The following is a 27,562-nucleotide window of genomic DNA, read 5'->3' as shown; positions in this document are numbered from 1 at the left end:
CTTTGTCCATTGAATCTCTTGATAGAGGTGTGCCGAGGGACCAAAAATACATATTTCAAATTTCAAACTTCACGCATTTTAGATATTCTTCAAATGAACCTGGCGTTGTTGAGGCGTTTAATTTTATAGACTGGGTTACAAGCCGTAAATTTAGACTTGCCACCTCCAACTTATTACAACTTCCTACCCCTGTGCAACAACCAGCTTAATCACAAGGAAAGGTTTCGGTAAATTCAAAAAAACTTGAAGACATAAAGCGACTTTTTGCATACATTCCAGAAGAACACCACCGCTTTTATACAGAGATAATAAATTGGCCGAGAACTGAAAATGAAGACCATTAATTAGTTTTGCTTTTCATTTTATGTTTTTTTGACGTATTATTCAATAAAAATATATCCTTATATTCTGGGTTTTTATGTTCATTTCGGAAACATCACATGTCGCGCATTTTCAAATACCCATATTTTTTTCTTTAAGGTTTAAATATTATTGTATTATGCACGAAATCGAACAAGTTTTTATAAAATTTATAAAATGTTTATTATTATATTATAAAATTTTATATTGCTAATTATTTGAAAATAATTTTTTAATCCATTCTTTGTTTTTTTTTAGTTTTTCTTATTTTCTGTAAAATGGTTTAAAAGTGACATGTGCTGTTTCTCAAATGACCGATTCAAATAGGGTGAAGGCTGTATAAAGGGTGTGAGGTGAACCTCAAGGAGTCCCAATTAACCTTCAGAAGTGTAAGAAGATGTAAATTTCTTTGCTCAAAAATAAAATTGACGTTGGGTACATGATAAATATTCTGGCTCAGTTACGGTTTGATATTAATCTATTTGGCATGACTTTGAATAATTTCAAATCAGTTCTTTCAGATAAAATTAGATTATTACTTGTTTGATCGTTTAATATCTACCTAATGTTAGTTTTATATTGTACCAATTTATGAGTTTGATCTTATTATTGTATTTATTGTATCATCTATTAATATTTCAATAATGGTCTTATTATTAGGATTTGTCTCCTGTTGGACATTAAGACTTATTGTCTTAGCTACAGGCTGTAATTTTAGCTACCAAAAGACTCTGGTGAAGTGATGAATGAAATTGAAATGATCTTCCAATTATTTCTCTCCTGCTAGTACTGCGAGATTGGTTGTCCTACATTGAATATTATGTCGCTGATTTTTTTGTCAATTCTATATCTCTAGTTATTATCTACAGATTAAAATAATATTTTCTCGCCGATTCCGTCCCTGAACCGATGCGATATCAATGATACCCACCACCGTGCAAAATATAAACAATGATTTTATATTATCGTTAGTCGGTCCTGGGATTATCTTAGAAGTAAGTCGCTGTCGTCTCAGTTTACTTTAATAAAAGTTTAAGTCGAATTTTGAAAGTGAAATGTCACAAGAAGAAGAGAAAGTTACCTATTTCACCCTAGAAGAGGTGAAAAAACACGACGGGGCGACAGACGACAGGGTGTGGATTATTTATAAGGATATCGTGTATGATGTTAGTTCATATTTAGAGGAGGTAAGTCTCTTGTATTTAGAATTAGATGGTACATATGGATATATACACTTATCATATATAACCTTATTTTTTTTCTAAAATAATTAAGATATTTATAACCCTCAATTAGGATTTATTATAGTGGTGTGGGTGAGCTAATATTTGATTTAATATTTTTTCAGACATATTTGAAAAAAATAATTATTTATTTTGAAGTTTTGACCCCACATGGATATACGTACGTGTGTACTTATAAAAACTTAATTTAATTATTGGTTAAATATCAGTTTTAAAAAACTATAGTTTATAATAATTATTTGTTATCAATAAAAGATCTCGTGTGGATGTATGCATACTCCTATATAAATTTATCTCAATTATTCTTTAAGTTAATTAATTTTTTATCAATGGATAAAAAGTAGTTTTTTCTTCAAGAACGAAAAATAATTTTTAAAATAATGAGTTTAAGGCTTTCGTGTTATTTCATTTAATAAATGTCTGAAAACGGTCTGGTTTGTATTTTTAAGGATGAAAGTGCGCAAAATTGCTGGTCATTATAAAAACATTTTCTTATTTATTAAGAATTTTACGTTTTTTTTTATTCCACCAGTGGCTCTTAGAAGTTCCATATATTTTTTGTAATTTTTTTTAACAAAACCATTAAACATTTTTTTCCACAGGAAAAGTTAAAATAATTTTTTTGTCAGCTCATATTTAATTTACCATTTTCCTAAATATCAGATTCATTTAAGAAAGGTATGATTAATTTTGAAACTAATGATCCTACTACATATATGTATAGTAAGTACCTACTATATAAATTTATTCTAATTATTGGTATCGGTGTTTCTTCCAAAAATATAAACTTAATAGGGTTAATGCGCTAGTTCTCGACCACTTGAGCGTTTAAACATTAATAATAAGAAAACATCAGATTTTTCGCGCCGAAATAATTTGGAATTGCTTCTGACGCCTTTTGATCATCGGTGACACTTAGCGCCCCCTACATGATACTAAAAGGGTTACCTCAAAAAATCAGTTGACATCGTGCCACAAACGCATTAGCATTATTATAGTGTTGCAACAGAAAATAGCGAGTAAGTGAACAGATTTTTAAAAAAAATTGTGTGTCTTTATTATATTATATGCTTTAGAAAGACTTTTTGATAATTTTTTCAACAAAATTTTGCTCAAAATATATTTTTTTATACTGAATATTAGGTGGTCGCGAACTGAATTCAAAATAATAGTCATTTTTAGTTCTCGGCCGGGTGGTCGAGAACTAAAGTTTTACGACCATTGTTAAATCGTTAATGTTAAAATATTCATTTCAATTAAATGTGGTGATGATATTTCCATTAGTTTAGTTCGCGACCACCCTTTTCAAAACATATAAATTATAAATTTACTGCTGAAGTTTGATGGTCGAGAACTCCAATTTAGTTCTCGACCACCCATCTTTTTGATGAATTCTATGCTCGATTCTATGTGTTTCTGGAACGTTAAACTGCCTCGCCTGAGGAATTGCCTCGCGAGGCAAACAGGGTCGTTTGTGCAAATGGTCTGTACTGACAGTTATGTTGTAGTATGTCACACTATATCAGAAAAAATGTATAATACTGTTGAACTCTAAGGAATGCCTCGGGCGAGTCCGCTCGTTCGGAACTGTCCTCTATCTTGATTGCAAATATTTTATTTTTCGAGTGGCACGTAATAAGAAAAATTCTTCTCGCACTCGCTCAAAAAATGCTGCTCCGAAAAGAACGATGTTTACGTATTCACAAGAAAAATTAAAAACGGCTTTAAAAGACATTAGAGAGAATGGACTTAAAATTCGTGAGGCCAATAGAAAATATCTGGTACCAAAGACGACACTACTGGATCGGTTATCAGGAAGAAGGCCTGAAAAACTTAAAAAACCTGGACCTGCTCCCCTCCTAACTGAGGAAGGGGAAAAACGTATTAGGAATTGGATTATAAATATTGCTAAATGCGGGTTTCCAATACAAAAAGATACTCTTATAGAGACGGTCTCATTAATAGCGAGAGAATCTGGCCAGGAATTATTTAAGGACAACACACCAGGACAAAGCTGGTATTTAGGATTTTTAAAAAGGAATCCGGAGATATCTCTAAGAGAAGCGGAAAGCGTTAATAAGGCTAGGGCAGTGGTCAGTGAGACTTCAATACGAAAGTGGTTTTTAGATTTGCGAGAATATTTAACTAAAAACAACCTTATGCAAATATTTAGTGATCCCACAAGAATCTTCAATTGTGACGAATCCGGGTTTTGTTTTGTTTATGCCCTAAATCAGGAAAAGTTCTGGGACCTAAAGGCTACAAAAATCTTTACGACATTAAACTTGGAAACGAAAAGGAAAATATAACTGTTCTTATGATGTTTAATGCAAGTGGAAACATTTCCTCACCTTTAGTATTATTTTCATATGTGAGACCCCCAAGAGCTCTTGTCGAAAATATGCCACAAGGATGGGTGTTAGGGAACAGGGTGATGTCTTTTTTGAATACATCGTGAATGATTTTCATAAATGGACATTGGAAAACAATATTCCTAAACCAGTAATTATTTTTATTGATGGGCATAAATCGCACATGACTATGTCGTTAAGTAAATGGTGTGATGAAAACCAAGTTATTTTATATGCGTTACCCCCCAATACAACCCATATAATGCAACCTGCAGATGTAAGTTTGTTCAAGCCAATGAAAACCGATTGGAAAAAAACGGTTCGCAACTGGCAAAGTAGACCAGAGAATATTAATTGTCCAGTAAGCAAAATAAATTTCTGCAGTATTTTCAATGAAGTATTCTAGAACAATGTAGAAGAATTTCAAGCGAGTATCAAAAATGGGTTTCGGAACTGTGGGTTGTTTCCGTTAGATGCTGATTCTGTTGATTATACAAAATGTGTCAAGGATATAGCTGAAGCTCTTTCAACAAACAAATTACCCAGGCAAAGGCGATCAAGTGAGGGAAGGATCTCACAAAGAGACTTAACATCAGCAAAAAATGTAATTCTAACAATTAAAGAAAATTTACAATCTTATGGAATTAACCCTGATGTAATTCTAAATGAAATACAACTTCTGCAAGAGAATATTGAAAAACAAAGTCCAAAAAAAACGCAATAGTATTACGAAAAATCCTGTGATAGAAGCACCAAAAGCTCTAGATGATTCTCAACCCTCTAGTCAAGCAGCTACGCCTCATGAAGTAGAAATAAAACCCTCTTGCTCAAGTAAACCTGACTTGCAAATAATTGATAATGATTTATCAATTAATAATGATATAAATCAGGTAAGCGTTGACTTACTGCCAGATGTTACTTTAGGTGATACTTTTACATCATCTTTTATAAAGGACTTAGAAAATAACGAACTTCTAGTGTTTGATTTTCCTAACTTTAATGATGACATTGTGTCAAGTACTCCTACATTAATTACATCTGATAATAACTCTAATATAAACAATGATAGTACTACAGGTAACCTTAATATACAAATTGATTCTACTAGAGAATATTTAAGTGATGACCTCGATGATGTCAATAATATTACCCCTAATATTTAGCCTAATATTATGAGAGATCATTTTTCCAGTGATGCAATTGTCGATACCACTTCTGATAAAAGCAAGAATGATTGTGATGATGTTCTAAAGGTTAAAGATACCATGTGCAACATGCTTCGAAAAACTTAACAGTGATACGGACGACGATGATAAAAAAAATATAGGATGCGACTATTGTGAAAAATGGTATCACAAAAAATGCACCAAATTCATTGATACCCCATATAATATTGCCGCAATTCAAGACTACAAATGTGATGAATGCTAAAGTACGTTATTTTCAAATTTATTTTTAACTTTTTACTTTATTTGTAAGCGCTAATTTTCGTTTTATTTTTTATTATTAAAAACTAACCGACGTGTTTTTTTTTTTAACTTTTTTGTTCCTATTTCCTATCTGATTTTTTTTTACTTATATAGAGCATTTTTATTGGTTTTGTGTTTTTTTTTTAAATAAATAAATATTTGTTTTTGTGTTCTTTTTTGTTAAGGCTTTTTTATTAAGGTTGCCTATACTATGCAATCCAATCGCCTTAAAGTTGTTTAAAAAAAGAGTGGTCGAGAACTAACATTTAAATGGTCGCGAATCATGTGGGGTGGTCGAGAACTAGCGAAATAGCACTATTTCTTTCACTATTTTAGTAAAAAAATTTAAAACTGTTTAGAGATTTAGAAAAAGTCACTATGGTAAGTGATAGATTAATATTTCAATTTTCACAACATTTGAAAGTGAAAATTTTACTAAACTGGTCGAGAACTAGCGCATTAACCCTATATAAAAACCGAAAATTATTGATTTGTCTAAAATGTATTTTTAACGATAAAAGTGCGGAATACACGTGTAAAATAATTTAAATTGACAATATAAATTCAAATTTCCCGCTTGGATTATGAAGTAATCAAGTAGGCAACAATAGCGCCTGCGAAATAGAAAATGTTGCAGCGTTGCCAATGTACTTTACATTTCTAGAAAGTTTTAATTCCTTACCATTCGCTGACATTTTAGGCCCGGTTGTACAATGGGCGTTCAACAACGGTTCAGCGGAATTAATCCGTTGTACAATGTTGGTTCAAACGATAACCTGCAGTTCATCTTGAACGTCCAATTTGGAGCGTTCAAAGGAGGTTCAAGCAAATTTTTGAGATTAAATTAATATTTAGTATATTATATATTTTTTATTTATGTAAATACAGCCGCCTTTCAATAATTATTGTGTTTGGTAAGGTGCTAATTTATTAGTTACTAGATTAAGTTTACAAACCATAAATATAAAAATGGGGTGATGGCGGTTAATACAGCAATACGAGCGGTTAATTAGCAAGATAATTTGATTAATCAAGATTATAAGAGGGTAGGTATGACTTTTACTGTTGCGCATTCTAACATTCGACGAATTTTCAAATTATGTGTCTGATTACGACTTTGGCATTTTGGGACTGTCAGAAACGTGGTTAACTCCTGAGCATGATAGCATTAGCTTCGAAATTCCTGGATACAAACTTATTAGGAGGGATCGAGTAGGAAGGGGTGGAGGCGTAGGGATATACATTAAAAACAAATATAAAAATGAAAATATATATTTTAATGTAATTTCAGCTGATTTTGAATATGCTAGCATTAAACTTAATATAAATAAAAGATCTATTGTGTTAACAACTGTATATCGTCCGCCTTCATCTAATGCGGATCATTTTATTGATTGGTTAGAGGAAATGTGTAGCTTATCCTTGCCATTTTACGATCAGGTTATCTTTGTTGGGGATATTAACATTGACTTTTTAAAACAACATTCGCCGAAAAAAAAACTTGAAAGACTCTTAGAAATTTTTAATCTAAAACACGTTATTACAGAACCTACTCGAATAAATTTCGCTACAAACAGTTTTAGCCTCATTGATGTTATTATAACAAAGCAATCATCAATCATAAAAAAATCAGGTTCAGTAAGTATTTCGCCAGACATTTCAGACCATAATATGGTATATACTGTTTTGGATTTTGCCAAGGGACGTGATACTCTTAAATACATCCAGTATAGAAATTATAATAATATAAATCGCGATCAGTTTAACTTAGACGCAGATATATATATATATATATTATACACAAGATATAGATAAAAAGATTGACATATTTAATAGGAATATATTATTTTTAATAAATAAACATGCTCCCCTATTATCCAAAAAGGTAAAAGAAAAACCGTTTACGCCGTGGATTACAAATATTATTAAATTTCTTATGAAAGAAAGAGATAAGGCTCATCGTAGATATTTGAAACAAAAAACTGAAGCACACCTCCAGTACTATTCAAGTCCTATTTCAACACAATGTCACAAAAGCATGGAAGAGAATTTTGGAATGCTGCAAGAAAATTAAACCTTGGCTGTAAGAGGAATTCTGGCTTACCAGACAAGTTTTTAAATGCAACTGCTCTTAGGAACTATTTTTCAGGTTTAAATAATACAGCTGATACAACTTCAAATGAAAAACTTAATTTTTATAAAGCTAATAGGTATTTTAACACAAGGTCTTAATTTTACACAATCAGATGAGCCAACATTAATTAAAATCATTAAAACAATTCACTGTAACGCAATAGGTGAAGACTCCATATGCTTAAAAGATCTAGAAATGTGCCTACCATATCTTACAAAACTATTATTAAATATTTTAAATAGCTGCTTATTACAAAATTTTTATCCTAAAATTTGGAAAAAGCTATTTTGAAACCTCTAGCAAAGGTAGCTGATTCAAAAGGGTTTAAAGACCTCAGACCCATTAGTATACTGCCTCTGGTATCCAAAATTTTAGAAAGGTTTGTGCACCAACAAATATGCAGCTTTGTTGATTTTTATAACATCATCCCGGATTGCCAATCGGGTTTTAGAAAGACCTTTAGCACTACCACGAGTCTGGTACACCTTCTTAATAACTGTAGGATAAATGAGGAAAAAAAGGAAATAACATGTCTTGGATTATTGGATTTTAGTAGAGCTTTCGATACTTTAAACCACGAAATGTTATTAGCAAAGCTTTATTATTTTGGTTTTTCGAATAACGCGATTGATTTCTTTAAGTCATATCTTAATAATTGAGCGAATTGCGTAGTAATCAACAAGGCATCTACAACTGAAAAATCAAGTTATTATCCTGTATCTACCGGTGTTCCCCAGGGTTCTATTTTGGGGCCGTTGCTTTTTTTATTGTATGTTGCAGATATGAAATTCTGCATAAAGTACTCAATGTTACAACAATATGCTGACGATTCCCAGCTGTATACTTCATTTTCACGTGAAACTCATAATAGAAGAACAATTTAATAAGGATTTAGAAAATATAGATAACTTTTCCTGCGACCATAATTTGAAATTAAATTCGTCTAAATCATGTGTAATTTTTTTGGGTGGTGGAAAGAACGCCCTTAAGGCAGCAACAACTTTAAATGCAAAAATTCATAATGAGCAGCTACCAGTAGTACGAGAGATCAAAAACGTAGGAGTATACATTGATAGCGGTATTTCATTTCAAACACATATAAAGAATAAGCTCAAAATTGCATACATGCGCTTAAGAAAACTTTACGGCTTAAAAAATCATTTACCTCCTAAAACTAAATATTTTTTATGTAACACACTTGTTTTATCCTTATTTGATTATTGTGATGTGGTATATTCGGATTCATTGACTGAAGACTCCGCTTACTCAATACAAAAACTTCAGAATTGTTATATGCGTTTTTCTTACAAAATTCCATTTAGAAGTCACATTTCGCCTTATTTAAACAATAACTTAATTCTAAATATGAAAAATCGTAGAAAATATCACATGTTTTACAAGTTTTCTTCATGAGCATAACACTAGATTTATAAATTTATTTAGAATACCACAACATAGAACAGCAAATTTTCAAAAATCTTTTGTTTTTGTCGCCTCTCAACTTTAGAATAGACTTCCGGCTAATTGCAAAAGTTTTCTGTTTACTGCATATAAAAAATATGTTCGTAATAAACTGCTTGACTCTCAAAAAAACAATACTTAATCTACAATAAAAATTAAAAAAACTGAGCCGCTCGATCTTCTATTGCTGTCTACTTATTATTGTTATAAATATTAATTAATTTACCTTTCCTGCATATCCAGAACCCCCGCCTGCTTCGCCTTACTTAAATAATTAAATATGATACTCAACACATGCATGTCTCGATTAATTAAGAAAATCTTTTATTTTACTTTTTACTTTTAAGGGCTATGCCACACAGGTTCTATCTTATGATGAACCTGTGTAAACGGTTCTCTATAATCGAGGCATGGTCCTATTTATCATGTATTTGGTAGGTTGTACAACATATGTATATTATTATGCTACAATTTTGTATATGATTATTTATTTACCTTCATGATAAATAAATTTGTTTTGAATTTGAATTTGGGAAGATATTACGGATGACGAAAATTTTCTGGAATTAGTAAACAAAATTGTACACCCTAGATCATCAGAGGTGTACAGGGATAGACCGGATCTTTTGAACATTTGGGATGATAAAGAATTTAAGGCTAGATTTAGGTTGGAAAAGCAAGCTGTAAGAGCAAGCAACTTGTCAATTGTTTAATTACACTAATTATAGACTTTAAAAATACTTTTATAAAATACTTTAAAAAATACTTTCAATTGATTCTTAAAATTTTACGATATTTAAGATTGAAAATGATATAAAACAAATTAAAAAAACCTGCAGTAGCATCAACGTCATATTTTTATGTTAGTCCTGTAATTTGGCTCCCTAATATTTCATGGATATCACTCTCGCTTGCAGTTATTGTTATAAATTTTTGCTTCGCCCTTTTTCTATATTTTCATACCTATTTTTTAGAAATGTAACAGTTCTAAGGGGCTCTCCGAGAACACTTTTAAATTCCTGACAAATTTTCTCCAAGGCCTCTGCTTTAATTTCATTATTCTTGTGATCCGTTTTCTTACATTCTATGCTTTCCTTGTATTTCTTTACTAAATTTATAAGAACATTTTCTTCTCTCACAGAGAAATTGCTTGCCCTAATTTTTTTCTCCAGATGTCAGATAAGCAGACCCAAACGGTTTGGCAAACAGCAAGGCGGCACAAAATAGTTGTATTCAAAAAATACTAATAATCGGCAACAGACAAAAAAGCTAAGTAAATAAATAAGTTAATTTTAATGAATAGGTTAGGTTCTTCTTTTCTTTTTCTTCTTTTTTATGTGGCCATTTCAGACTTTAAATAGAACCTAGTTTAACTAAACTTGTACTGGAACAACTTTCGAACCTCTGAACTACGTTCAACGAAAAACTGCAGTTTAGTAGAACTTAAGTTGAACCACTACTTGTACAACCGGGCCTTATTAATCATTTAAATGTTCTAAATAACAACTGGTCCTTGTACGGATCTGTTTCTTAACTCAATGGTTTTTCCCCAGCATAAAATACCGTCACATACATTTAAAATGAAATGGGTTTCCCCCGATAACTAGCAAACTGCACTTTTATTCTAAATTAAAACAAACAGGCGGTCGTAAATAAATTATGTAAAATGCTGTTTGACTATCTCCGCACTCTCCTCTCCCTGTCTACGCTCGTTATACACCATGGAATGAAATTGAATTTAACGGGGAAACCCGATAATTAAATCGTGTTTTTTTTTCGGATTGCGGTAGTAAAGGTTAGAGCATCGCGCAAATAAAATTTCCCACAAATCGTGTTCATTCATTTCCACAACTCGTTTATTATAAATGGGGTTTTTTTGGGGTAATAATTATTCGGGTGTAATTGAATATATGTTGGTTTTTGATTTTTATTGCGCAAGTCCGGAAGTTCAAAATCATACAGTTGGATAATAAATATAATTTTTATTTCATTATGATGAATATTCGAGACATTTTGCAGCCTTTTGTTAATATTTGCCCTTGGGAAGATGACCTTTATTTAAGGCTTAGTACACTATTTAGAAAAAATTCACCGATTTTCAATTATTTACAGTTTTTATTATTTTTATTTAACAAGAATAATTTTTTTTTCAATATATCTAAATAAAATAAGGATCATAAAACACACATCGAACACACTGAGGTCGAATTTAGTTCGAGTGAAACAGTTGGCAAGACTGCGGTACGTATTGCTGTTTGTACCTCCACTTCGACACCAGATAGGTTCCAAGTGCTCATTTATAAGCGGTAAATTTAAATATTCACTATATTATAGTCAAAGGAAATTTCATAGAAAAATTTTGTAGATAAAAGTTCTTATATTATCTCAGGCATTTCAAAATAGTTGGTAACATTGTATGACGTCTCCGTCAATCACATTAGACAAGTTTGACAGCTACCTAACTGTACATTTTTACCAAATGAAACTAATTTTAGGAGGGAAATTCAAATATATACTACAATATTGTAATTTTTTATGTTTTAATAATCTAAATAAACCATAGAACAATAACATTGAAACATACTATAAAGCAAAATTATTTTAAAGATGAATTTTTGCTGAAAACATAACAATTGATAACTGTAGGCAGCGTGTGTATGTTTATAAATAAACCAAGCTTATTAAACATTTACCGGATTTTTAGTGCTTATATGGGACTTTCAAAAAAATATTTATATCTGGGAGCAAATAGGAAAACTGCGGTGTATGATTTTTTATTTTATTTATGGTTTCACGGGGTATTTATTAAAAATATATTAAATCTTTTAATAATCCAGGTTTTATATCATATACATTCGTACTAGAGATGAGCATAATGTTCCTAAGTATTATTATAAATGAGATTATTCCAATAAGATTTTGAATTATTGTGACTTATTAAAAAAAAAGAAATAGTTCCTAGATCCGTTATTTCCCGTAAGTAAACCAATAATTTAATTGATTGATTACTCATTAATCTCGATAATTTAAAAAAAAAATTATTTAGACAATAAAGGTTAATTTTTATCAGTTGTCGCCAAATATTTATCTCACACATGTGAAAATAATCGATAAAATCTATAGACTATAATTTGCACATAACCTGATAACTTTATCTATATATTGTCCTATATATTACGTGTAATGCTGCTGTATCATTATGTACATACAGGCTTATTTTTATGCTAAATAGAGAGTTTTATTATTAGACTTATTATTATTAGATAAATGTTAAGTATGTTTACTACTTCTTAATGAACTTATATTCGCGACTTGGTATTCTAAAGTTTACGTTTCGCATTTGTTATGGTACTCTATTTAGTATGCTTAGCTGATTTATATTTCGGGTTGAAATGATATTTTTTTTTTTTTTTTTTTTTTCTCTTTCCTCTCTCTCTGAAATTCTTGTTTTTTTTTTCTCTTTTTTTTCTCTTAAAATAATTTCTTAGGTACTTATAAGCTATTTAGACTTAGTTTATCTTTATATCTTGAACATTTATAATGACATATATATAGGTATGTAATTTATATTGCCCATTAAATGGATATACTGTTGAACTGTACTGCTTTAAATAAATAAATAAATAAATAAAAATTATTTTTTGTAAGATTAATTTATATTAAAACGCCAAAATAAACTTTCAACATTATGTAAACGGCCAAAATTTTATAAATAAGACACGAGTGCTCACAACAAATATAATATTCCAGACTACCGGGCTTTTTCTTTTTAAAATACATTCTAGCAGATCTAAAGTTTGTCCAAACAGTTGGATAACAGATGTGGGTAGATTCCCACCATAGTTCGAAGGCTCATTAGTATTCTGATCACGTCCCAGCCTAGGGTTGCTTTTAGCACCATGTGGTCTCATTTTGGGGCCGGTACTTTTCCGTAGATTACAGTCCGCCATCCTGACCTAACCGCCTGTCCTAACCGCCTGTCCTCAGGTGGGGTTAACCTGAAAAAAACAACCGCCTTAGCGTTATAAGTAATTGCCGAAGTCCTTTGACCTCAAGTATTATTTCTTTGATCCGTCGATCAAATACAAATAGATCCGTTGATCTCAGATATAAATTTGTGATCTTAACTCATACGCATAGATCCTTTGATCTATGGAGATCCGTTGATCTCAACTAAAATCCGTTGATTATGTTCGTATAGACATAGATCCTTTGATCTATGGAAATCCGTTGACTTCAATTAAGACACAATATTTACAACTTACACACATAGATCCGTTGATCTATGGAGATCCGTTGATCTCAATTTAGATCCTTTGACCTTAATTTGTGTACATAGATCCGTTGATCTATGGAGATCCTTTGATCTCAACTAAGATCCTTTGATCCTTTGTAAATATAGATCCGTTGATCTCTACTTGAGAATCGTTTATCATAACTCATACGCATAGATCCTTTGATCTATGGAGATCCGTTGATCTCAACTAAGATCCTTTAACCTTAGTTCGCATGCATAAATCCGTTGACTTATGGAGATCCGTTGATCTCAGTTAAAATTATCATTTTTTTGTTCAATTCGTATCGTATTGGTCCTTTGACCTTACTTTGTAAGTATACGTTTTATACTCACAATTCATCGTCTTGAAAAGTATTCCATTTCTTAATCAAATCAGGAGACTAACGGTCCAAAGACCATCGATCTGCTAACTCGTTTGGCTCCCTCTCGTATTTCCTGGACCTCATAGCGATCATTAATTAACACTTTTGTTATGCGGAATGGCCCTCTGAACTTCGGTAACAGTTTTCGGCTTGACCCTGTTGGAACCTCACTGACTATTCGCACCAGTACTACATCTCCTTCTTGATACTTCGTAACCTCTTTCTGGTCTTGTCATATCTTTCTTTTTGCTTTCGTTGATCTTCGGTTATGTGTTGGGAAATGCTCTCTTGCAACTCATGTAAATCCAATCTTTCAATTTGAACTCGCACTTCTTATATTCTTTGATTTGCAACCGATTAAACATTCCATTGGTGTGGCATTTATAGCTTGATTAAATGAAGTATTTAGTGAGCATTGAATTTTTTTGTTAAACTGGTCCCAATTGTCAGCTTCTTTTTCTTCTGCTGTCGCAGCCAAAGCGTTAGCAATAGTCTTATTATACCTTTCACATTGGCCGTTGGCTCTCGGAGTAGCAACAGCATTTAACACATGTTTTATCCCAGAAGTTTTGCAAAAGTTATCAAACGTTTTCGAAGTAAAAGCTGTTCCTCTATCACTTATAATACGATTGGGAACATCAAAAAGATAAATTAGGTTCATGAAAGCGTTAACAACATGTTTACTTTTTTGATCACGTACAGGTTCCAATACACGAAACTTGGTAAAACCATCTACAATCACCAACAGAAATTTATTCTTCTTCTTGCTTGTAACAAATGGGCCCACGTGATAGATGTGAAGTGTATGAAATGGAACTGCGATTTTTTCGATTGGATGTAGTTTACCTTGTTTGATTACGTCCGTTTTCTTATAATAAGCACAGTATAAACAAGCCTTGATATACTTTGTGACAAATCGTCGCGCATTTGTGCAAACCAATAATTTTCACAAATGCGCTTTACGGTTTTATCAATGCCCAAATAACCAGAATTATCATGACACAGTCTACATATCTGCATTTTTGCCATTCGAGGAACTACATATGCTAGTTTCCCATCTTTTAACTTCTTTATTTTTATTTTTATAAGGACATTTTTTATGCGCATGACCTAACTTTTTACAATTGCTACACTCAACTTTTGGCCTTCTACAATCACGTGCATAATGTCCCATAAGTCCACAATTAAAACAACAACTTTGAGTCAGCTTTTTATTAATAATACATTTTTGTTTGCGAATATTGAGGAGGCAAAATACGTTTAGCTTTGTTTGGGTTAATAAAAGGTTTAAAGGTTTGAGGCTTAACAGAAATAACTTGACTTAAATGAGGCGGCATATTTCCTAATGTATTTAAATATGCATACAATAAATTTACGTCTGTATGATGTGCCGCTCTAACAGTTCTTGAAATATTTTCATCTGTTATTCCACCAATTATCGCATCTATTAAAAATTCGTCAGGAATTGTCAATTGCAATGTTTGCAATATACGTTTTACCCGTTTCTGGCTTGGTTTTCCCATTTTAATGTTGTTTAAACAAAAGTCAAAAATCAAAAAAAAAACCGTGCCGATTTATATTTTATAGTTTTTTAACGTAAAACGTATAAAAGTACACTTATTTGAGCCGATCCCACTTCTGACAATTTGTAACATTAATTTATATTAAAACGCCAAAATAAACTTTCAACATTATGTAAACGGCCAAAATTTTATAAATAAGACACGAGTGCGCACAACAAATATAATATTCCAGACTACCGGGCTTTTTCTTTTTAAAATACATTCCAGCAGATCTAAAGTTCAACTGTCCAAACAGTTGGATAACAGATGTGGGTAGATTCCCACCATAGTTCGAAGGCTCATTAGTATTCTTATCACGTCCCAGCTTAGGGTTGCTTTTAGCACCTTGTGGTCTTATTTAGGGCCCAGTACTTTTCCGTAGATGACATTATATTTTATACTTTTTTTTTGAAAAGTTGGCCGAAGCAAAAATTATTTTGTTGAACGTTCATTATGGAAAAACTATCAAAAATGTCATCGATCATAAAATTCTCCATTTTCAATAGAAAACTAAGGAAAAAAATAAAAAAGTGTATTTTCATAGGAACACGTGCATTACAGAAATTGAAAGGAGTAAAAAAAAACACTTTTTTTTTCATAGAGTGGGAGAAAATCTTGAAAAACCTCTTATCGAAAAAGGGCAGTTTTTTCGAAATATATAGAAAATGTAATTATTTTGATTTGCACAACCGATGCCTCTCCTGACTACAAAATTAAAAGTACTGTAATCTACGGAAAAGTGAGCGGGCCCAAAATGAGACCACATGTTGCTAAAAGCAACCCTAAGCTGGGACGGTGATAAGAATACTAAAACTATGGTGGAAATCTAGCCACATCTGTTATACAACTTTTGGACAAACTTTAGATCTGGTAGAATGTATTTTAAAAAGGAAAAGCCCGGTAGTCTGGAATATATATTTGTTGTGAGCACTCGTGTCTTATTTATAAAAATTTGGTCGTTGGTCGTTTTGAATCGTTGACCGTTGCAACACTCGACCTCTTCCGCAGTTGGAAATTCTGTAGACGAACGTATTGAACGCCTTGAAAAGTTAGTTGAGCTGTTTGTTAAGCAAGGCCCACAAACAGAAGTAAGGCGTTTAGCAGTGATAAGTGACTGTATCCCAGAGTTTGATCCAGAAAATCAATATTTGTCAGCCACAGTTTGGTTAGAGAAAATTGACCAGATAAAAAATATTAACAATTGGGATGATGTTACAACCATATATCAAGTACAAGCTCGATTAAGCGGGATGGCATGAAACTGGTACAATGGTTTACAGCAATACCCTAGTTCCTGGAGTGAGTGGAAATTGCTAATTTCCACAACATTTCCGGATCATGTGGATTATGCCATGGCCCTGAGAAAGATGATGGGACGCACTAAAGAAAGAGGAGAGACCATGACCAATTATTATTTTAACAAAATGGAATTATTGAGAACATGCAAAATAACTGGCAGAAATGCTGTATCATGCATCATTGATGGCATTACCGATGTCAGGACGCAGAATGGTGCTAGAGCAGGCCGTTACGTCGCGCCAAAAGCTCTATATCAGGAATATTCATCAACGTTACGTGATGATAAATATTATAATATGGTAGAAAATGTTAGGAAAATTCCAAGTATCAAGAGTGAAAATAATCGCTGATGCACGAACCGATGTAAAAAGAGAGCCTTTTAGGAGGGCCGATGTAAAAAGCGTGCAGTGTTACAATTGCAAGTCAAGGGGACACTACCAGTTTGATTGTCCGAAACAAAGAGTGGTGTGTAAAAAGTGCAATCTATTGGGTCACGAAGCCAGTAACTGCAGGGTTCAAGTAAAAAACAAAAAGCCGACCAGAAGCGGGTAAGTCCTCTATAAATATTATTCAAATACCTGAAATTCGAAATTTGAAAACTGCAAACACATGTTATTTTATTGATTGCATTATTAATGGCTTCTCAATTAGAGGCTACGTCGATTCTGGTTGCGGAGCTGTAACAATTAAACAATCAGATGCAAATAGAATAGGTTTACCTCGCGAACCAATTGCGGCTTGGTTACGGGTGGTGGTACTGTTTACGTAAATCAAAAACTAACTGCACAGCTAACAGTGGATTTAGCCTCTGTTAGAGTAGAAGTTACTCACGATTATTCACGATTGTCAAGTTAGGTTATTTAATAATAGTAATAATAATAATATTAATAAAATTGAGTTGCCAAATATTGAATTATTACCGCCACAAAAAGTAGATCTTTATGCTGCTGATACAACTGTCATCCCATCACATCATATGGGTCATATTCTTGTCATTAATAAAAAAAATAAAGGTGACATTTTCATTGATCTGCAGTATAGAAATATACCTAATCAACAACATGTTGTACCTCGCTGTGTAACGAACCTTAATCAAGAATGTTACGTACCTATAGTAAATTGTTCAGATTCAGATATTTATTACGAAAAGGGTAGAGTTGTGGTTAGGGGTTATACTTGTCACGAAAAAGTTGAGAACTCTATTTCTATATTAGGTGCTGAAGTTACGGAATTCAAAGAGTTTGCGATTCACGACGTACAGGCCCAAATCAATCCTAAACTAACGGATTCCGAAACAAATAGATTGTTAAATCTACTTAATGAATATCGTGACTGTTTTGCCACTAGTACGAGTGAAATCGGAAAAACAAACACAGCGGAAATGATAATTACATTAACTGATGACATACCGATTGTATATCGCCCTTATCGCATGGCTTTTAAAGAAAGGGAAGTGGTACGAGGGGTAGTTAATGACCTTATGGAGAATAGAATACTTCGCGATTCATGTTCTCCATACGCCAGCCCCGTTCTGTTGGTTAGGAAAAAGAATGGTGAGCCACGCATGTGTCTTGACTATAGGGCGCTAAACCGCAAAACAGTAAAGGATAAACATCCTCTACCTAGGATAGATGATCTCCTCGACTCTCTTGAAGGCAACCGCCATTTCACAACTCTGGATTTGGCCTCTGGATATCACCAAATTCCATTAAGTGAGGAGTCTATCCCTAAAACTGCTTTTGTGACACCAGATGGACATTACGAGTTTCTAAGAATGCCATTCGGACTCGTAAATGCGCCTGCCGTGTTCCAGAGAACCATAAATCAAATACTGGGCCCACTACGATTCGATACTGCAATGGCATACATAGATGACTTGATAATATTCTCGAAAACCATAGAAGAATGTCTTGAAAAGCTCAAACACATACTTGGTGTTCTTAGACAAGCTGGTCTGACGCTCAGGCCATTTTCTTCAGGAAAATATTGAATATCTTGGCCACGAAGTATCGGAACTCGGTATACGTCCTGGTGTAGACAAGATTAAGGCGGTAGCTGAGTTTTCCAGACCAACTAATGTACACGATGTTAGAAGGTTTCTAGGATTATGCAGCTACTTTAGAAAGTTTATAAAAGGATTTGCGTATATTGCTAGAGCAATATCTGCCCTCACCAAGAAAAACGCAATCTTCGCTTGGGACTCCGAACAACAATCTGCTTTTGAAGAATTGAAAAAGAAGCTTACTGGGAGACCAACGCTAGCTATATATAACAGAGACTTAGAAAATGAAGTACACTGCGATGCGAGTCAAATCGGATTAGGGGCTATTCTATTGCAAAAACAAATAGATGGGAACTTAAAACCAATCCAATACTTTAGCCGTGCGACCACAGAAGCTGAAAGAAAATATCATTCATACGAGCTAGAGACATTGGCGTTGGTGGAGGCTCTCAAAAAGTTTAGAGTTTACCTTATTGGCAATAAGTTTAAAGTTGTGACAGATTGTAACTCACTGCGTCATACCTTGATGAAAAGAGACTTAGTGCCGCGCATTGCTAGATGGTGGCTTGGGATGCAGGAACTTGACTTCGATATTGAATATCGCCCCGACACAAAAATGGCACATGTAGATGCGTTGAGTAGAGGACCAGTGCAAAATATCGAAAACTTCGACATTATGATTGTTAACGTATCTGAAGAGGACTGGATTTTATCAGCACAACTGCAGGATGAACTTTGTAAACGCATCATAGAGTCATTGTCAGGAGAAAGACCAGATAGGGAGAGTCAGGGAAATCAGAAAAGATACTGCCTTAAGGATAACCGATAAGGTTGTATAGAATTACACCTGGTGGTCCAAGATGGGTAGTACCAAAAGCATCTAGGCGTACTATTGTTACGACACACCATGATGGTGCTGGCCATTTTGCTCTCGACAAAACATTGGGAGCCATAAGTACCAGATACTGGTTTCCAGAAATGTTATGTTATGTTAAAAACTATATAAGATCTTGTTTAGGCTGTCTCTATAATAAAATTCCATCCGGAAAACAAAACGAAAGTCTAAATCCAATAGAAAAGCTTAGTGTGCCCATGGATACACTACACATCAGCCATCTTGGACGCTTTGTTACGAGTATTAAGAAAAATGCTTATTTAATAGTTGTAGTGGATGCATTTACAAAGTTTGTTTTCATGAAGGCAGGACCTAATACGAAAACTTTACCAGTGACACGTTTCTTGTAATCCATCATTGTAATGTTTGGTGTATCAAGAAGATTAATTTGTGATCGAGGCACAGCATTTACAAGCAAAAGCTTTACGGGCTTTTGTGAGACGTTAGGTATTAAACGTGTTTTATGTGTAACAGCGACGCCTAGAGCTAATGGGCAAGTGGAGAGGATGAATCGCTCAATCCTGTCGGCCTTTACAGCTTTTATTGAAGATGAATCCAGTTGGGATGAATCAGTGAGTAAAGTGAGGTGGGGAATTAATTCGACGGTTAATTCCACGACCGGAAAATCACCTTACGAGGTTTTCTTTGGTTACCGCCCACGAAACGTGAACGAATCTTTTCTGGCTTCAGAAGTCATATGTGAGAATGGCAAGACTTGGAAGCTATGCGTAAAGAGGTAGTAGAGGTTATTCGAAAACGGCAACGAATGCAAAAAGAGTTTTATGATAAAAGGCATGCCTCTGTTACGAATTACGAAGTTGGCCAACATGTGGTGGTTCAAGCCAATAAGGTCTCCAATGACGGAAGGAGTAAAAAACTTGCACCTCGGTATAAAGGTCCTTTTGTTGTAACAAAAGTACTAGATAACGATAGATACGTAGTTGACGAAATAGTAGCTGCAGGACTGCTTATACGGACATATGTCCTTCAGATAGAATGAAACCTTTTGTTACGACAGTTACTGATGATGATGATGATATCAGTAGCAACCATCAGTAGACGAAAAATGTGTTTCGTCTTCTGAATTTATTTATAATATAGGTAACTAATTAAGTTTTTTTTTAGTTTTTTTTAGTGAATTTAGCTTCACGAGGTCGTGAAGTGTAGTCAGGAAGGCCGACTGTAATCTACGGAAAAGTACCGGGCCCAAAATGAGACCACATGTTGCTAAAAGCAACCCTAGGCTGGGACGGTGATAAGAATACTAATGAGCCTTCGAACTATGGAAGGAATCTAGCCACATCTGTTATCCAACTGTTTGGACAAACTTTAGATCTGGTAGAATGTATTTTAAAAAGGAAAAGCCCGGTAGTTTGGAATATATATTTGTTGTGAGCACTCACATTTTATTTATAAAATTTTGGTCGTTTACAGTACTTTACATATTTTTTCCAAAAAGTATGCAGAAAGAAGTGATGGACATTTTTTCGGAAAATTTTGAATCAATCTTACATCAAGAATTAGTTTATTTGCGATTTTATCAAGTTTTTTATTAAAAATTCAATCGATGACGTTACACCAACGTCATATTGATTTCCTGTACTATTTTAAAACCAAAGACTTATTACTTGTAATATGTCACTGACAAGGCAAAGTTTCGCTCTATCGAATGATGTAATAAAATATACAGAATGCTATGTAAAATAATCGATTTAGGTCTGTTTCCGGTAAAACCGGAAGTGATATTCAATTGTTTTCTTGTATGTGATAAATATGAGTTTTCGGAAACCATGTTACCGATCCGAATTTCAAAATTCTGACTTAAGAGATAAATGATCATTCTTAATAAAAATTGCCAATGTCTTGATGTCAAAAAAACTTTAGTGAATTATCAAATTTTTACATGAAATACTAAGAACCCAACGAACAAATGTAAATTTTAAGATTTTTTTTTAAATTCTTAATTATATTTATTTTTCTTGTATGTATTTTCAGCATCCTGGAGGTAGCGAGCTTATCACGGAATACGCCGGAAAAGACGCCACAAAAGCGTTCGACGACTTTGGCCACTCTTCAGACGCTAAAAAGATGTTAAAAGCTTATAAGATCGGCGAAGTGGTCGAGGTAAGAATATTTTTTGAGTAAATTACACTCATCACACAATGATTTTGCACGCCATGTGTCATCAGTACACTTTGGAATCGACCACTGTCCAAATGAGCATATTGACTCCAGCTTGTTAAATAGAACTGGAACAAGTCAATCTATTGTAGCGTTTTTACCCGTTCGCTAAGGTGTGAATTAAAATACTCAACTGATTACACTACTAAACACGATCAATCACGACTACTACAAATATTTATTTAAAACTCGCGCCAATATTCCCAACTGGCAACAGGCCTCCCAGCAGCGACGCGGCTCGTTATATACTCGGCTGACCATGCATCCATCATGTTCCACGCGTCTCCAGAGACATCATGCGCTTCACGCACTTGTGTCGTTACACTATTATATAGGAGCTTTTTAGAAAGTACACTATGCTCAACAGAGTCAAGTCGAGAGTTTTTCATGAATCGCTCAGTTCCGCTCAGTTTAAGCAGTCACTAGATAGGGATATTGCTGGTTAACGTGCCTTAAAGGGTAAAATTTACCTCTTATTTCTCTCAAAAATCATCAAGCTACTTTGATGGCCCTGATGTTTTAGATTTGTTGGATTTCGATTCAAATGAATCAAGGTAGATATTAACAAGGGCATCCACAAAAATATAAAGTAGACATTAACATATTATGATCTCAATTTATTGTTCCGCTGTTCTGTGGATGATACAGCTGATACCTGCAGCATCACTCCTTCTTGAATTGAATAAAGATTGTTGGTCTGATAGAGAGACATCACCAACATTGACCACATTTGAGGATTCTGGAATATTTGTAAATAAAAAACTAAGATACATAAGTCATCGAATCTAAGTATTTGTTCTCGTTGTGTGTCATTTATTGGTTACCATTTTTTATTTAGACCTTGATCAGTAAAAAGAAAAATCACTGGTGAGGTAAGCATAGTTCAGTTCTTACTGCTGCTTTGGAGAAGTCAATAAATCCCGGTTAGATATCGACCAATGGAAAAAATGTGTAATAAAAAAAAATCCTCCTCTAAAAATCACTTTTTCTTCTTAGAGTGTTTAGATGTCCGAACTTTGATGGAATAGTTGAGTGGTTGAACCACGTTCTTAAGGTTTTCAACCACGATATTTTCTTTGTGTTTGCCTTGAAGGATCTTCTCCGAAAGGACATATATAACATATTGTCGACGGTATGATGTAACACTGTCTAATGACAAAGAGCAATTGTTTCATAATTTCCCTAATTTCTAACTGTTTTTTATAGAAATTGGGTCATAAGAAAGGAATTTTAATTCCAAACAAAAAATGTGTTTACAAGAATGTCCATTAATCTAATCGTTTCCAAGTTAAGGGACAATTAGTCCAATAGTTTCCAAGGTAAGAGAAAATTAAGAAAAAATTTCCAGTTGAGAAAGAGCAATTCATAATTTGCCTAATTTTCAACCGATTTTCAGGAACGTTAAGTCATAATAAAGAAATTATAATTCTAAACAAAAAATGTATCTACAAGAATTTCCATTAATCTAATCGTTTCCAAGTTAAGGGACAATTAGTCCAGTAGTTTCCAAGGTAAGGGGAAATTAAGAAAATATTCCCAGTTGAGAAAGAGCAATTCCTTCATAATTTGCCTAATTTTCAAGCGATTTTCATGAAAATTGGGTCAGAAGAAAGGAATTTTATTTCCAAACAAAAAATGTATCTATAAGAATTTCCACTAATTTGGATAGTTTCCAACTTAAGTGGAAATTAAGAAAATGTCCTTGAATTACAAAGAGGAATTCCTTCCTAATTTCTCTAATTTTTAACCGATTTTCGTGAAAATTGGGTCATAAGAAAGGAATTTTAATTCCAAACAAAAAATGCATTTACAAGAATTTCCATTTATCTAATCGTTTCTAAGTTAAAGGACAATTAGTCCAATATTTTCCAAGTTAAGAGGAAATTAGGAAAATATTCCCAGTTGAGAAAGAGCAATTCATAATTTGCCTAATTTTCAACCGATTTTCACGAACGTTGGGTCATAAGAAAGAAATTTTAATTCCAAACCAAAAATGTGTCTACCAGAATTTCCATGAATCCAATAGTTTCCAAGTTAAGAGAAAATTAAGAAAATATTCTTGAATTACAAAGAGAAATTCCTTCCTAATTTCCCTAATTTTCAACCGATTTTCGTGAAAACTGGGTCATAAGAAAGGGATTTTTATTCCAAACAAAAAATATATCTATAAGAATTTCGAATAATCCAATAGTTTCCAAGTTAAGAAAAGTTAAGTTCCAGTTGACAAAAAGGCAATTTCTTTGTAATTTCCCCAATTTCGAACCAATTTTCATGATAATTGATGAGTTTTTAACTATAATTGAAAAAATCATTGAAATTCTTGCAGTAGATGATGTGATATTAAAAGATTTATCACAGGAGTGCCTGTACTCAATAAAATCATTAATCTCTTGCCCAGTCCAATGTCGAAAAAACACTGCTGAGATAAACATGTTATTACATCCAAACCGATGAGGTTTTTAAGGTTGATAAATCACTCACGTGATAAAGATGAATAACTTAATCGGTCTAAAATCTTTACTCTTGACCCTATTGAAATGGAGATGTTGCTTATTCTTATATAGAGAAACTCCCCAGGAAAATGTCGAAAATTGAAAACTTAGACGGTTAAAACCGAATCTGTTCAGTTGCAAATAACGATTTTCATTGTCGGGTTACGGCATCGAAAAATAATAAAAGTCGAGTTTTACATCCTTATTATATTATCACAGTTACCGGCAGAGGCGTAAAAATGTTATTTTTACGTGCAGATGAGAACTGTAATCTTTTTAAATCCGATTAAAAATATCTCTGATGCGGATTCGTTTATATAAAATACAAAGTGGAAAAGATGTTTGTTAATAATTCATGTTTTTTCATTTTTAGGAGGAACGCAAAGGGAAAATTAAGAAGAAGGAAAAACCGTCAGTAGTAAACGTTAATCCTGCTAAACCGCAAACGAGGTACGTATTTATTGTTGAAGGAACAGTTTTATATTTATGGAAACTAGTTAATCATATTTATTGGGAGTCCTACAGCAGACCTACATCAACATTGCACACTGAATTTTGGCACCGCTCTAACATTGTACTTAAGGACTCAGCATCGTTATATAAATCATTTTTACGTGACATTCTATACTGGATTTCAGCATTCCGCTATACGATTGAACATAAGAAATGTCCTATAAATTTAAATAATAAGAAATATAAATTTATTTTTAATTTTTAGGAGCTGCTTTTCCATTATCACGTGCGGACTCTGCGGTTAGGACCTGACTCAAGAACCATCCAGAACAAGCAGTATAAGCAATACAAGACAACATGTGAATTAGCCAACATATTTTGCCTTAAAAATGTGTGTTCTCTAGGTTTTTTTTAATGTAATTAAATTAAAGAAACATTGTATTGTTCGTAAAAATAATATGCGTCAACGTTCACGTAATTGATTAGATAATTACGTACGTCTTATTGTGATACATGTGGCTATAGACTCATGATATAATTTTATGTATCATTATTTAAAAATAATTAATTAATTGATAAGGAAACTGTTGTATCATAGCATTATTGTGATAATCATTTTCATTATTATAAATTATTTACTTTATCTAATAAGCTTCCTGATGCTGTAAAATGACTAAATTTTATCGGCTGATTAATATAAAATTTTTGACACCTTTATGATAAATGACCAAAAAAAAAATTAAAATTACAAATTCTTTGTAATGCTTTTATTTAGATTTTTTGCCTGTACAGGGTGTCCCAAGTTCGAGCATCATCACTGGGATCTCGAAAACTAGAACTGATACGAGGTCGCTTAATTGGAGGCAACGTTGCGCAATTTTTTGCTCATTAAAACGCCCAATTTCTATCATCATATTAAACAAAAATTAAATATACCTGTTCCTCAATTTTTCACAACTTTTCCATTTAAATTGAAACATTTTACACACCACACTATATACCCTATGCTTCACAGATGATCAAATATATATAAGAATATGACGACCTAGAGTAAATGACAAGAAATCTTATAGAGGAATATGGAAAGTGGGGCCTGAAAGTCAACATGACTAAAACAGAATACATGTGTATTGGGGGTTTACAGCAAGACCTGATACTAGAGGATTGTCATTGGGTCAGATCAAATACCTGCTTTTTTAGTTCGTGATTTATTCCTTAAAACCTTTCTCCAAATTTGGCGAAATGCAAGTCTGTCCAATCTTTAAAAACGATGACAGAAGAAAATGATTTCCCTATTTCCATTATTTGTAATTTGGTCAAAGTTTTTGAAATAGCGATTTTTAACTCTATTAGTCCACTTTAAGGCTTTCCTTAAATATCACGATCACAATATAATTTTTTATATTTATTAATGAAATGTTTATGTTATAATACAATTTATTGCTAAGTCCATAATTATCCGCAGTTATACTGACATCATTTACACAGACAAAGGAAACTATATGGCTCTGTCGAATACGTCAGACATTCCACCAGGGTCAGTTTTGCGACCTTTAAACCTCAACCTGAATGTGACCTTTAAAGGAAAATGGATTGGAAGGAATGAACCTATTAATTGGCCAGCCAGATCGCCTGATTTAACAAAATTAGACTTTTTCATTAGATTTTACTTTACATTAGATGTTTGAACTAAACGGAGATATTGAACATAATAATAATAATAAAATGAATAATATTTTTAATATGGTTGTTTAAATATTATCGTCAATATTTTAAAAACGAATTAAGATAGCTAGCATGTTTACATAAATAAAAATTCATTAAAGTTCCATCTGAAAAAATAACAGGAAATGAAGATTTAAAATGCGTAAAATTTAAATGATAACTACGTATATGAGAAAAAGGAACCATTTAACTCAAAGTAATCCTCCATTCTTCTAGGATCTTAATTTAACCTAATATTGACATTAAATTAACATTTTCGATGTCAGGATTAAATTAAATGATGTAGTGATTATTAATGAATTTTTTTGTAAAAAAAATTATTGCAGTCAAACTACGTATGACAAAGTAGCCTAAGGTAATGCCAAAAAAGAAATGAAAAGAGTGACACTCGATTTAAAAAAAAAGGCGCACTTTCTTGAAGCACCCTGTATATTTCAAAATATTTTCCAGACATGCGCTCACCTCCCAACAATATTTTAAGAGGTTAGAAAATGTTAACTCTTTTCATAGGCTTTATGGAAGACCGATGCATTGTAGGACCCTGTATGTCTACATATCGGGAGTAGTTAATTAACACAGAAAGAAATGGATTTATCTACAGTATGTCTAATAGTCTATGACTACCAATCCATAAACGTTACACTAATCAAAATAACCTTACTTGCATCTCCAAATAAGACGCAATAAGAAATATTTCATCTAAAAAACCACTCATATTTGATGGACAATACAAGAACTAAATCGACTAAATATTGATTAGAAACTGATGGTTATAGATATGCTTTACAAACGTGAAAGGAAAACCAACAGCAGAATGTGGATCCGATCATAAATTGTTATGGGATTGCATCAAGTTGAAACTAAAAAGAATCAAGCAGCACCAGACACGCAAAAGATTGGAGATTTCAAATACAGAAGCATTTCAAGTGGTATTAAAGGAGATTAGCATTTTAGGGACACAAGAAGAAATGTGGAAAGTATTCACCGTAGAAACCTCTGTGGAAATAACAACTTCTTGAAGAGAGAAGAAGAATCGAACTTGTTAAGGTGAAACAGAGAAATGAAAAGAATATTGTAACCATATTGTAAACACCGAGAAACCAGCTGATTCTCCGTCATTCCAGAATGACACAAATGTCACACCGTACGACGTCTCGAAGGTCAGCGGGAATCTTCCAGAACAGCATTCTGCCGAGTATATAAGAAGCCGCGTCACCGATAGTCGTCAGTTCAGTAAAGTTCGGAATATTGGTGCGAAATTTAAATAGTTACAGT

The 27,562-nt window shown here is 33.0% G+C and overlaps 1 protein-coding gene across 1 annotated transcript; it reads left to right on the top strand.

Annotated features, from left to right (window-relative positions):
* The first annotated feature begins 1,319 nt into the window (after positions 1-1,319).
* LOC126744580 (cytochrome b5-like) lies at positions 1,320-25,319 on the top strand. The gene is made up of 4 exons (XM_050452051.1): positions 1,320-1,547; positions 21,432-21,560; positions 24,483-24,559; positions 24,828-25,319. The coding sequence occupies exons 1-4, from the start codon at positions 1,416-1,418 to the stop codon at positions 24,865-24,867; spliced, it is 378 nt and encodes a 125-aa protein (XP_050308008.1). The 5' UTR covers positions 1,320-1,415; the 3' UTR covers positions 24,868-25,319.
* The last annotated feature ends 2,243 nt before the right edge of the window (positions 25,320-27,562 follow it).

The sequence above is a fragment of the Anthonomus grandis genome, chromosome 14, assembly GCF_022605725.1.
Source record: "Anthonomus grandis grandis chromosome 14, icAntGran1.3, whole genome shotgun sequence".
NCBI classification, from domain to species: domain Eukaryota; kingdom Metazoa; phylum Arthropoda; class Insecta; order Coleoptera; family Curculionidae; genus Anthonomus; species Anthonomus grandis.
This window is presented reverse-complemented; position numbering and strand designations above follow the sequence as displayed.

Bases quoted from the DNA above. Each gene is read 5' to 3' on its own strand.
- LOC126744580 (XM_050452051.1), top strand. From the start codon at position 1,416: ATGTCACAAGAAGAAGAGAAAGTTACCTATTTCACCCTAGAAGAGGTG. The intron at 1,548-21,431 runs GTAAGTCTCTTG...ATGTATTTTCAG, and splicing joins TTAGTTCATATTTAGAGGAG to CATCCTGGAGGTAGCGAGCT. The intron at 24,560-24,827 runs GTACGTATTTAT...TTTAATTTTTAG, and splicing joins CCTGCTAAACCGCAAACGAG to GAGCTGCTTTTCCATTATCA.